The sequence below is a fragment of the Oncorhynchus tshawytscha genome, linkage group LG10 (genome assembly GCF_018296145.1).
Source record: "Oncorhynchus tshawytscha isolate Ot180627B linkage group LG10, Otsh_v2.0, whole genome shotgun sequence".
Taxonomy (NCBI): Eukaryota; Metazoa; Chordata; class Actinopteri; order Salmoniformes; family Salmonidae; genus Oncorhynchus; species Oncorhynchus tshawytscha.
In genome coordinates this window covers 39401669-39414436 of record NC_056438.1, presented here as the reverse complement: position 1 = coordinate 39414436, position 12768 = coordinate 39401669, and the positions used below count along the sequence as shown (strand labels likewise).

Genomic DNA, 12768 nt, shown 5'->3' with positions numbered 1-12768 from the left:
TTGAGATAGTTTGGGATGAGTCGGACCGCAAAGTGAAGGAAAAGCAGCCAACAAGTGCTCAAGCATATGTGGGAACTCCTTCAAGACTGTTGGAAAAGCATTCCAGGTGAAGCTGGTTGAGAGAATGCCAAGAGTGTGCAAAGCTGTCATCAAGGCAAAGGGTGGCTATTTGAAGAGTCTCAAATAGAAAATATACTTTGATTTGTTTAACACTATTTTGGTTACTACATGATTCCATATGTGGTATTTCATAGTTTTGATGTCTTCACTATTATTCTACAAAGTAGAACATAGTAAAAAATAATGGAAAACCCTTGAATGAGTAGGTGTTCTAAAACTTTCGACCGGTAATGTTACGTCTCTTGCCTGAGCCGTTGATCATGTTTCATCATCAGATTATTCTTGATTTAATCTTTCCTTTACATATAGTAAATAATAAATGTGTGAAATGTGTTTTGATTTAGAGTGCACCATTATCATGCACCTGTCTCAACAGGGGCAGGGGGAAAAAAGACATGTCGTCTATGCACCTAAATAGCAAATGGAGGACGCTTTTCCCGTGGTTCATTTTCATGCCAGCCTGGTAGGCTATACTCTTGTTGTAAAGAAAAGCAATGTGCTTAATATTAGGAAAGTTGAGAAATAAATCAAGTAGGCCTAGCCTATAGAAAGCTGGTGGGAACCTCTTCTTTTTAATAGAGGCCATCACTCTTGCTTTCTCACGCAAATACATAGCCTATAGAAATATTGCACAACATGAGCTCATATGAAGTGTTTGATTAGATATTCCATACATTTACATTTAATGTCAGAGTGATTAGAGGGACAAAAGAGTGCTGAGTACCAGGCAGTTAGCAAACTTGGTAGGCTGCTAATGACCATCAACAGCATCAGAGCTTGGAGAACCCTAATTGACTGCCATCATGACTCGTGACCACAGGTGTGTCGGTAATATGGTCACCGTAACAGCCCTAACCGCAGTAAAATTCCGGAAGACTGTTGACTCACAAGTAATATTCTCTTATGCACTGGACATGCATTGGTATCACCCAACTCGATAACGATCGTCAGGTCGCTAATGGCCTGGTTTTCAGGGCTCTATTGTCCTTCTAACCACTGACATCAATGCAAATGCAATCAAAAATTCTAATCAAAACAGTATGTGCTTTTAAAACTCACCTCATTGTGATTGATCAATTTGAAGAAAGAAGTTAAACAACAGGTTGAAACTGAGTGGAAAACATGTATTTTCAAAGCCTGACACAATGAAATGGACAGTGTTTTCTAAGGTGATGATTAATTTAAAAACTCATGCATATTAGAGCTTATGAATAGGCTTCTGGAATATATATGAGACCAAGACAAGAAAAAAAGTAATTTATTTAAAATAATGATTGTGTCATTATACAATACATAGCCTACTGCATTTTATGCATGGCAGAATAACATTTAAAAAAAAAAATAGAATAATTAAGATAATTGGTATAGCCTACAGTATACTCCAAAGTTAAACAATTTATAGTAATCGCCTTTGAGTGTGGACTGTATTATTATGCATACTAGATGGACGGGTTACCTTATGCTACGTTCCAAACGTTCTATCCATGAGTCTGGGAGAGATTGTATAGGTGATGCTGTTGCTTCATTGATTGTGCAGGGCGGCTTACAGAGGTAGTCTACAATTACAGTGAATTTGTTTTTGATTTTGAATAGCCTAGTAATAGGGAATTTTATATTTTCATAATTAATAAGCTGACACATTACCTTTAGCTACAGTATCTCACCACCATGCGTTTCCATCTCCTACCCTCTCTCCTTCATTCCTTTCTCGAGCTCACAGAGTGCTGGGCTGTCAACAGTTTTATTAAATATGTTTTCGTTGTGAAAACATGTTACTATCAATGTTCCTGAACAGATTTGACTTGGTTTCCCAAGTGAAGCACTGGGTAGCTTCAGGAATAGGATTGGAGAGCCCGTGGCATACAGAGTTTGTGTGGAATATCACCTGTCGCTCAGCAAGCAGCTGCATGCTCTTTTAACAGCGGTTGATGTGTGGGGTGAAATAACTGGAGTAGCCTACTTAGTGAAAAACAAACAGGCGGGTAAGAGGCCTCCATTCGCTTCCTATTCGAGTGCATACAGATTGCATATTATTTTTTCCCCTGCCCATTTGATAATGTGCCATTCTAAATCGAAACAAATTGTACATATTAGTACAGACGAGATTAAATTGAGAATAGTCTGATGGGTGAAAATATGATCATTTGAAGGGTGAACAGAGTGTGCATCCTGAGGCAAGGCGCAAGCTTTTTTCGCAACCTTTTCAAATCAATAGCCTATAGTCGCATCATGCAGCCCATACTGTATTTGATTTCTAAGGTTTGTATCATTCACAACTAAAGTTGCCAAATAACTATAGTACCTGTTTCAAATGATCACTTTTACGTTCAGCATAGCCACTTCATATGCGCACTTGCTCCGGAATGGGAAAAATGCTTTCTATTTGATTTAGCCAAGTTTAATTCTATTCTTCTTACTATAATATAAAATAATGGCACAGGACTTATGAACATATTGTGTCTGTTAAATGAACAAACCTACAGCCTATGGCATGGAGCATCGCCAGGTAACGTACAGTAGGTCAATTCATATTCTGTTCTTCTGAAATACATTTTCTTTATATGTTGCTTGTATGCATGGAGGCCTGGAGATGCTAAATGTGTTTATGTTAATTAACATTCAGTTACTGTGAGACTGGAGGTCTTTTGCATGACAATAACCAATAACCAGCTGACCCAATTTTATGACCACCAGAGCCCTATCCACAATGCACTATTTCTCAACGAAATATGCTACCTAGCTAGTTCCAACCGACTAAAATTCGCTAGTAGCCATGCTAGCATGTTACATTCCATACCACGTGTGGGCGCTGGTGAGCTACTATTTACATCCACAAATGAGAAACCATATAAATTCATGCAAAAAGCTTTGTGTGTTTGTTAGTGGTAGTCAAACGAGTAAGTGAATGATGCCGTAGTTTTCTGTCATTTGTCGCTAGTGCAGTAATACCCACAAGGACAGGGTTACGACTCATTTGTGGCCCAAAAACAAGACTCTAGCTTTGAAGTGGGACCGTTTTTCTTCCGGTTGAAGTGTGTGGTTTGGAGTATTGGATTGTGCGCATGTCTACTGTATGCAGTGCTTATTCCAGCCCAGAAGACTTCGATGGCTTAGAATAACAAGTGGAAGGCAGGATTCAGAATGACACTCCGACTGAAATCAGGTGATGTGTCGAGCGTGAATGTCAAGCCTGCAACCTTTATTTCCTACCGACCTGCTGGTACATCACAAGTGTCAGCAGTGATGGAGATAAACCTGGTAAATTCAATGTGGATTTACCTCACTATATTGGTATTGGATTATCTGACTCCCTCTGCCAGTGAATTGGCCTCTCCCTCTAAAGTCTCTTCTTTGACTTTGGTAGCTAACTCAGCCGTCAATCGGTGAGTCACCGCTCTCTCTACTTTATACACTACATGCTTTGCTTTTTAGCACGGGGCATTATCATTTTGAAACAGGAAAGGTCCTTCCCCAAACTGTTGCCACGAAGTTGGAAGCACAGAATCTTGTAGAATGTTATTGTATGCTGTAGCGTTAAGATTTCTCTTCACTTGAACTAAGGGGCCTAGCCCGAACCATGAAAAACAGCCCCAGACCATTATTCCTCCTCCACCAGACTTTACAGTTGGCACTATGCATTCAGGCAGGTAGCGTTTTCCTCTGCAGTGAGTGTTGCAAGCAAGGACTGAAGCTAACGTTAGCAGGCTAGTTGGCTAGCAACCTTGCAAGCTGATTTGTAACAATACATTCATAAATGATTTGCTTGTAAGTTGGCTGAATATTGTATTGAAACCAGTAGTCATGAGTTCAAGTTATACATTTTAAGTTATTTCTGTTGGAGTTTATATTATAGGGAATAGGCTGGCTTGCTAGGTCCTCCATATTACATCACACCCCACAAATGTTTTTCCGGCATGACTTTGGCATTCTTCCGAATTCTGATCAGTTTTATGTAATAACTAGAAAAATGTAAAAGTGAGATGTAACTTTGCATTGTGACTTTTGATGTGGATTCTTATGCAAATCCATATGTTACATGTGGTTACGTTTATGCTACCTACCCTTTAAGTCTTCTAGTATGAAAGGAGGGCCACTTCACCATGTTGTATAGTGCACAGTGATGGGTGAGTGGTCTTGCATTAGTTATGAACCTAAGTGCTCTGTGATACACAGCATCCAGCACCTTAAGGTTACTGGCGGAGGATCGCATGTAATTAAAATGTTACCACAATCCAATACGGATCAAAATGCCCCTTGCACAAGATCCTAACTGACATAGAAATATAAGATTTGTTCCTAAAATAGAAGTCAAATTTCAACTTCAGTTTCTTAGTCAAATTTTCACAGTGCTATTTAAAATTGAGCATTTAATCTAACCAGATGCCTAGGTACTTGTAAGAAGATACCATTTTGATCAGTTGGCCATTTAGAATTATAGAGGTAAAGAACTATAGAGGTAATTTATTGAAACGTGACCCCAGAGCTTACATTTTACATTTTAGTCTCTTATCCAGAGTGACTACAGTAGTGAGTGCATACATTTTCATCATTTTTTGTACCTTGAAGTGCTGTGCATTTGATTGGTTTCTTTCACAGTGTTTACTTTTCCTCTAACTCCTAACCCCATACATCACGACCCAAGCAGTTGAAAGTTGAATCTAATTTCTTTGCCAATAGCGTGCATTTCTCAAACTATTAGTCTTAGTCAGCCGACATCATAACATTACAATACTTCCTCATTCTGATTATAAGGGTAAACCGCAGTGGCCGTATTCCACTGTTGACGATTCTTCAGACTTGCTCATTATATGAGTGTCGGCGTTTACCTATTACACAGCCCATTACAGGAAGCCATTTTGAACTCTCCCTAACTAGGAGTGCATTATTAGACCACTCTCAAACTAATGGCGCCATCCGTCTCCCACAGGAAAGGGTTGACATCTGGGTTTACCTGTGCGTTACGAAGACAAGTGTTGGCTAAATTTAGACCAGGCTCACAGGTGTCATTAATCTTGCCTTGATCCCTCATAATTAATTTACCACGGATTAGCTCACACTCTTCCAATAAGTAAACTGTCAGTTAAGGAAAACTAAAAGTGAGGAAGAGCACCACAACCACCTTTTTGATGCAGGTGTAACTCCATTTGATCTTCTCTGTTCTCGGCTTATTTTATCTAGATGTAATTTGATTGGATTATTTTAAGAGATTGAGAGCACGCAAACAGGCCCACATGCAACCACATCTACTTCAAATCCAATTCGGTATAGATTCCTGGCAGGTACTGAGGCTAACCAGAACTTTGTGATGCTATTACCAAGCCCCATTTTGATGACAATGCAATTTTGCCGGCCAGTCACCGAAGCAGAGATTGATACCTTCCGAAGACCTCATTCAAGCCACATATTCTTTCTTCACCCTAAGCGACATTGTGACCCTGGTGCTTTTCCTGCACCCACAAACCAGCCATTCATATCAGAGAGCGCAGAGGCAATTAGAAACTCATGGTCCGGTTTTGTTATCCACTGGCTTCATTCACCTGCCAATTAATTGAGTTGTGAAATGCAAGGTGTAATGAAGTGGTGACGGGGCCCCTCCACCGTAGCACCGGGGCGTTTATGTCATCAGCTGCACAGCGAGATTAAATTATAATTGCCTCGCTCTTCCTGGTAAATCTGTCCCCCTTCATTCCTCTGCGTCCCACTGGCATTGGCCACCCTAACTGCCACCTCCTTGCTACATTGGTCAATTATGTGTTGTAAGTGAATGTGGTGGGGCTTTCTTTAAAGCAGCTTAATTTTGTCAGAGGGGGAAAAGGTCAAGTCCTGTCTGCATTGTTATCACTGTATTGAGCTGGCCAATCAAAATGCTGCCAGCCTTGGCATTTAATTTGATATATGGGGGGTTATATGAATATTAAATGTAAATGGGGAGAGGATGAGGGCAGATGTTGGATTCCAGGCTAAAAGATTTCTACTGCTGGTTTTAGAAGAAAGTACATGCACCACAGTGAATTAGATCAAATGTTATTGGTCACATACACATGGTTAGCAGATGTTAATGCGAGTGTAGCGAAATGCTTGTGCTTCTAGTTCCGACCGTGCAGTTATATCTAACAAGTAATCTAACAATTTCACAACAACTACCTTATACACACAAGTGTAGAGGAATAAGAATATGTACATATAAATATATGGATGAGCGATGGCTGTGCGGCATAGGCAAGATGCAGTAGATGATATAGAGTACAGTATATACAGTGGTGCAAAAAAGTATTTAGTCAGCCACCAATTGTGCAAGTTCTCCCACTTAAAAAGATGAGAGAGGCCTGTAATTTTCATCATAGGTACACTTCAACTATTACAGTAAGCTCTCCTATCTCTGATAAGAACCCCTGTTTTTAAGGGGAGTTGCAAATAATGCCAGTACCTGTATTTTCTTAAACCAATCATACGGTCTCATGTAAGCAGGCGCTCATTTGAATTTGAAAAAGTAAAGTTATTTATTTTATGATGGAAAACAATGATATCTAAGCTACTTTTTATTTAAATGCTTTGGTTAACTCTTTGTGCAGACTTTGTAGGACCTATGTTACCTTTTAAGCATTCCAAAATTGACACAGAAGTACCTTATTTACATAAGTATTGAGACCCTTTGCTATGAGACTCGAAATTGAGCTCAGGTGCATCCTGTTTCCATTGATCCATTTTTTTTGGAATTGTTAGTTAGATTACTTGCTCGTTATTACTGCATTGTCGGGACTAGAAGCACAAGCATTTCGCTACACTCGCATTAACATCTGCTAACCATGTGTATGTGACAAATAAAATTTGATTTGATTTGATTTGATCATCCTTGAGATGTTTCTACAACTTGATTGGAGTCCACCTGTGGTAAAGTCAATTGATTGGACATGATTTGGAAAGGCACACAGCTGTCTATATAAGGTCCCACAGTTGACAATGCATGTCAGAGCAAAAACCAAGCCATGAGATCGAAAGGATTGTGCGAAGAGCTCCGAGACAGGATTGTGTCAAGGCACAGATCTGGGGAAGGTTACCAAAACATGTCATCAGCATTGAAGTTCCCCAAGAACACGGTGGCCTCCATCATTCTTAATTGGAAGAAGTTTAGAAGCACCAAGACTCTTACTAGAGCTGGCTTCCTGGCCAAACTGAGACAAGCCACATGGGTCAGACAACTTGGATGGAAAATTACTGAGGATAATAGCGGACTATATTGCCACTCCTATTTGCCATATCTTCAATCAAAGCCTACTAGAAAGTGTGTGCCCTCAGGCCTGGAGGAAAGGAAAAGTCATTATGCTACCCAAAAATAGTAAAGCCCCCTTTACTGGCTCAAATAGGCGACCAATCAGCCCGTTAGCAATCCTTAGTACATTTCTGTGAAAAAATGGTTTGACCAGATACAATGCTATTTCACAGTAAGCAAATTGACAGACTTTTAGCACGCTTATAGGGAAGAACATTCAACATGCACGACACTTAAGATAAATGACTGAGAAATTGATGATAAGAAGATTGTTGGAGCTGTTTTGTTAACCTTTTGTGACTAGGGGGCAGTATTTTCATTTTTGGAGAAAAAAAAAACGTTCCCATGGGGATATTTTGTCAGGACAAGATGCTAGAATATGCATATAATTGACAGCTTAGGATATAAAACACTCTAAAGTTTCCAAAACTCTAAAAATATTGTCTGTGAGTTTAACAGAACTGATGTTGCAGGCGAAAGCCTGAGAAAAATCCAATCCGGAAGTGCCTCATGTTTTGAATAGCGCTGCGTCCCAATGTGTCCCTATTGAGCAGTGAATGGGCTATCAACCAGATTACTCTTTCTCTGTATTCCCGAAGGTGTCTACAGCATTGTGACGTAGTTTTGCGCATTTAAGAATACCCGTAGGCGGCTACATTGCGCAAGTGGTCACCTGATGCTCCCAGAGAGATTCTCGCGTAAAATACAGAGGTAGCCAATACTCCAATCGGTCCTACTGAAAAACGAATTGTCCCGATGGATATATTATCGAATAGATATTTGAAAAACACCTTGAGGATTGATTATAAACAACGTTTGCCATGTTTCTGTCGATATTATGGAGCTAATTTGGAATATTTTTCGCTGTTTTCGTGACTGCAATTTCCGGGCGATTTCTCAGCCAAATGTGAAGAACAAATGGAGCTATTTCGCCTACAAAAATAATATTTTTGGAAAAAAGGAACATTTGCTATCTAACTGGGAGTCTCGTGAGTGAAAACATCCGAAGCTCATCAAAGGTAAACAATTTAATTTGATTGCTTTTCTGATTTCCGTGACCAAGTTACCTGCTGCTAGCTGGACAAAATGCTATGCTAGGCTATCGATAAACTTACACAAATGCTTGTCTAGCTTTGGCTGTAAAGCATATTTTGAAAATCTGAGATGACGGGGTGATTAACAAAAGGCTAAGCTGTGTCTCAATATATTTCACTTGTGATTTTCATGAATAGGAATATTTTCTAGTAATATTTATGTCCGTTGCGTTGTGCTAATTAGTGTCAGATGATGACAACGGTCCCGTTCACGGGATGGGGTGTCACTAGAGGTTAAACTTCAGTGCGGCCTTTGACATCATTGATCATAGTCTGCTACTGGAAAAACGTATGTGCTATGGCTTTACACACCTGCTATAGTGTGGCTAAAGAGTGTTGTGTCTGGACTATCGTTAAATGTGAAGACTTATTTATATAAAATAATTTCTCTATGTTTAATTATTACGTGATTAAACCAATCGTGTAAACATTAATTAACTAAGAAGTCGGGGCACCACGGAAAATGTTGAGATTACAAAGTTAGAATTTTCCAAATATAACTCTTCAGATATTTTAATATCTGATCTATTAACTAATTCTTAATGTTAGTCATTAGTCTCATTCCAAACGTCATAAAATTATTGGTTATCTGCACGAACCCTAGTTTCCATAATGAATCAACAATATACAAATTGGCTTAATTATTTATTTCCTAACTAACTAACTAAATAATCACAGAAATGCATAAAACAAACAGTAGATGTTGGTTACTAACAATGATAGAAAAGTCCCTAGTGGTCTAAGCCGATATGACGGTTTGGTAGACAAAGAAAAGGGGTGGGGACTGAGAAAGAGCGGGAAAGACTAAATGGATTCACTACACATAGTCTATAATTATATTCATTGAATTGCTAATCCTTTGCACATGAATGACCGCTCATTCGAGAATAATTGCAATTTATATATTTACGCCCGTTTGTCGTTGTTGTCTTCTCTGTTGGAATCCTCAATCTTCCTGTAGATTTCATCAGAGTCTCTGGTTAACTTTCCCAGAAGTCACAATGTCTTTCGTGGTTGTACTTCAGAGTACTATTCGGAAATGTTCTAATAGAATAGATGCTTCGGCAGTTGTTGGTATTCTTGTTCTAGATTTACGTAATTTCTAGCTGCAGACTAGTAATTTGTGTCGTCTAGAATTTGCTCTTATTCTGTAGTGATCGATTAGTCTCAGAGTTTAACCATTTCCAGCCATGTAGCCTAAACTACAGCTGTATGGTCTCCGTGGCCTATAGAATTGTTGCCATTCCAATGTGGGGACTCCTGTCCCGTCATTCTCTGACTTCTTAACCATTCGAGATGTCTGGCTTACCGTGGGTCTCTTTGGCATGAAATGTACATTTCGTAATGGGTGGTTTTATACTCTGGAGTAAAAAAAGGGGGTTACATGACCCCAACGTAATGTCTATGCTCACATGGGCGTGGCCACTGACTAGGTCATCTTTATTTGAAAATCCATACTCTCATTTAGAAGGTTAACATCACATGGCATCTTTTCACAAGCAGTTTCATATTTAATCACGTACGTTTCACAATATTTACATGTAAACCTGACAGCTGGGAAATGTACACTTGAAGAGATACAGTTATGTGTTATTCCTGTCTTTCATGAAATCACCAAATGAAACACACTCAACATGACTGTCACTTAAGTGTCCACGGACCATTCACACATTCTCAAAAGTTGAAATATTGTTTAGTTCTCCCAAAATGGGATTAGGAGTTTTGAACTAAGAGAAGCTCTTTGTTCTGGTAGACTCTCTCCCTCAAAACTGCATGGAAGTTTCTACCAGGTATGTATGACCCGTCGTAAAATCATAAAACTGTGGAGAGAGGGGGGATATGCTCCTCCCCGGGGCACATCATGACAAGAGTTACCTGTCTAACAGAACACAGAGGGTGTACTTTAATGGAAGCCTCTCCAACAAATTCCAGGTAGAATCAGGAATTCCCCAGAGCAGCTGTCTAGGCCCTTTGAAAAAAGTAATCTTTATTAATGTCATGGCACTAGCTTTGTGTAAAGCCAGTTTGTCTATGTATGAGGATGACTCAACACTATACATGTCAGCTACTACAGTGAGTGAAATTACTGCAACACATAACAAAGAGCTGCAGTTAGTTTCAGAATGGGTGGCAAGGAATGAATTAGTACTAAATATTTTAAAAACTAAATGCATTGTTTTTGGGGACAAATCATTCAAACCCTGAACCTCAACCAAATATTGTAATGAATAATGTGGAAATAGAGCAAGTTGTGGTGACTACAATCCAGGGTTACTCCAGCAGTTTAAACTGTCATGGTCAAAACATGTTGATGCAGTAGTAGCTAAGATGGGGAAAAGTCTGTCCATAATAAAGCCGTCCTCTGCCTTCTTAGCAACATTATCAACAAGGCATGTCTTACAGGCCCTAGTTTTGTCGCACTTGGACTACTGTCCAGTCATTTGGTCAGGTGCCACAAAGAAGGATCAAGGAAAATAACCATTTGCTCAGAACATTGCAGGGCAGTAGGGGTGGCCCTTAAATGTATGCATGTCAATCTCTCATGGCTCAAAGTAGAGGAGAGATTGAATTCATCACCACTTGTTTTTGTAAGAAGTAGTGACATGCTGAATGCACCGAGCTGTCTGTTTTTAAACTACTAGCACCCATGCATATGCACCCCATTAGACATGCCACCAGAGGTCTCTTCACAGTCCCCAAGTCCAGAACAGACTATGGGAGGCGCATAGTACTACATAGAACTATGACTACATGGAACTATATTCCACATCAGGTAACTGATGCAACAAACAAAAAAAGATACAAAAATAATAATAATAAAAATACAACTTATGGAACAGCAGGGACTGTGAAGAGACACACACAAAGGCACAGACACACATACAAATGCACATGCTAACACACACACTCTACACACAGGTACACATGGATTTTGTATTGTAGATATGTGGTAGTAGGGTAGTGGCCTCAGGGAAAACACAACTTAGTGTGTTGTGAAATGTGTTATGAAATGTAATATTTGTAATTTTACATAACTGCCTTAATGTTGGTGGACCCCATGGAGATCCTTAATAAATACAAATAACTTGAGGCTATCTGCTGTCCATAAAGTGATGTGTGTCCTGCCGTGGAGTATTTCTGTGTGTGTAATGTACTCTTTGTGTTTGTAATATGCATTGTGTAGTATTATAAACTGTGCATACTTTATAAATAACACACATGCATTATTTAGCACTTTCCCTGATTATTACATTTGGTTCCCTGGTACCAGTCAAGAGCAGCAGTATAATGAAAGTATTTGATGTACTCATTTGGAAGGAAGGAAATATTTATTTTAAGGAAGCCAGCCATAATCATATAAGTGACATACAATTTGTATAAATCCTTTCCATATGGCTTGGTTAACTTGGTATTTGTTCCCATTATAGGAAAGGTAACAACCGGCAGAGGTTGGAGGTGGATCCCAGTAAACACTCAGGGGTCGACTTGGCCAACATTGTCCCACGAGAGAACAGGGCTGGAGAGCAGACCATCTTTTATGATAACTTTGTGGACGACCCAGACGTTCCCCCTTTGATGTGAGAGTGAAAATCTAAAATCGGTCTGACAAATTTGTGAACACACAAATCTTCATATCATCTGATATCAATGTAAAACATATTTAATACAGTAAATGCAAGATTTGTCTATCCAGCAGATCTCTTTGAATATTGTGCAAGTGAGAGATGCTCATAGATGTCAGTACAGTATATCATTGTGTATTGTTATGATGGTCGTACAAGAAACCCTCCTGAATGTGTGTTTAGTTACTCTGTGGTCCATTTTTATTTGAACTGAGTTATATCCTTTCCTGTTTACATTGGTGATGTTCCCTACATAAAAAAATAATATAGTTTAGTACACACTGTAGTATCTCTCGATTTATTTGTAGTACTTACTATAGAATAGTGTAGTATACTGTAGAATACTTTATTAAATACTACAGTATTATCTGCATACAAAAAAACACTATAGTAAATACTACATTATTTAGTTTGTATATACCCTGCCCATTCCCGTCCCCCATATCGCAATTTGTGCCACCCATGAGTAAGAAACCTACACACCAAGTATTGTGTTCCAGACAGGTTGTAGAAAAGAGCAGAAGTGCTGTTCAGAGTCCAGTCTTACTTACAGGTTACATGTTATCAAAAATGTGTTTTTATTAATTCTCCAGTTGGTTTTCTAAAGGAGAAAGCCTCTACTTCTACAGTATGTTAAAGATAAAACAAAAACACTACAGTA

At 39.1% G+C, this 12768-nt stretch overlaps 1 protein-coding gene across 3 annotated transcripts in view; it reads left to right on the top strand.

Annotated features, from left to right (window-relative positions):
• The window catches only part of dnaaf11 (dynein axonemal assembly factor 11), a 64448-nt gene extending 52064 nt beyond the window's left edge, over positions 1-12384 (top strand). For all 3 annotated transcript variants that reach the window (XM_024419914.2, XM_024419915.2, XM_024419913.2), the window contains one exon: positions 11913-12384. In XM_024419914.2, coding sequence (XP_024275682.1) covers positions 11913-12066 — 154 coding nt within the window. In that variant the 3' untranslated portion in view covers positions 12067-12384. The remainder of the gene's footprint in view (positions 1-11912) is intronic.
• Positions 12385-12768: the final 384 nt, after the last annotated feature.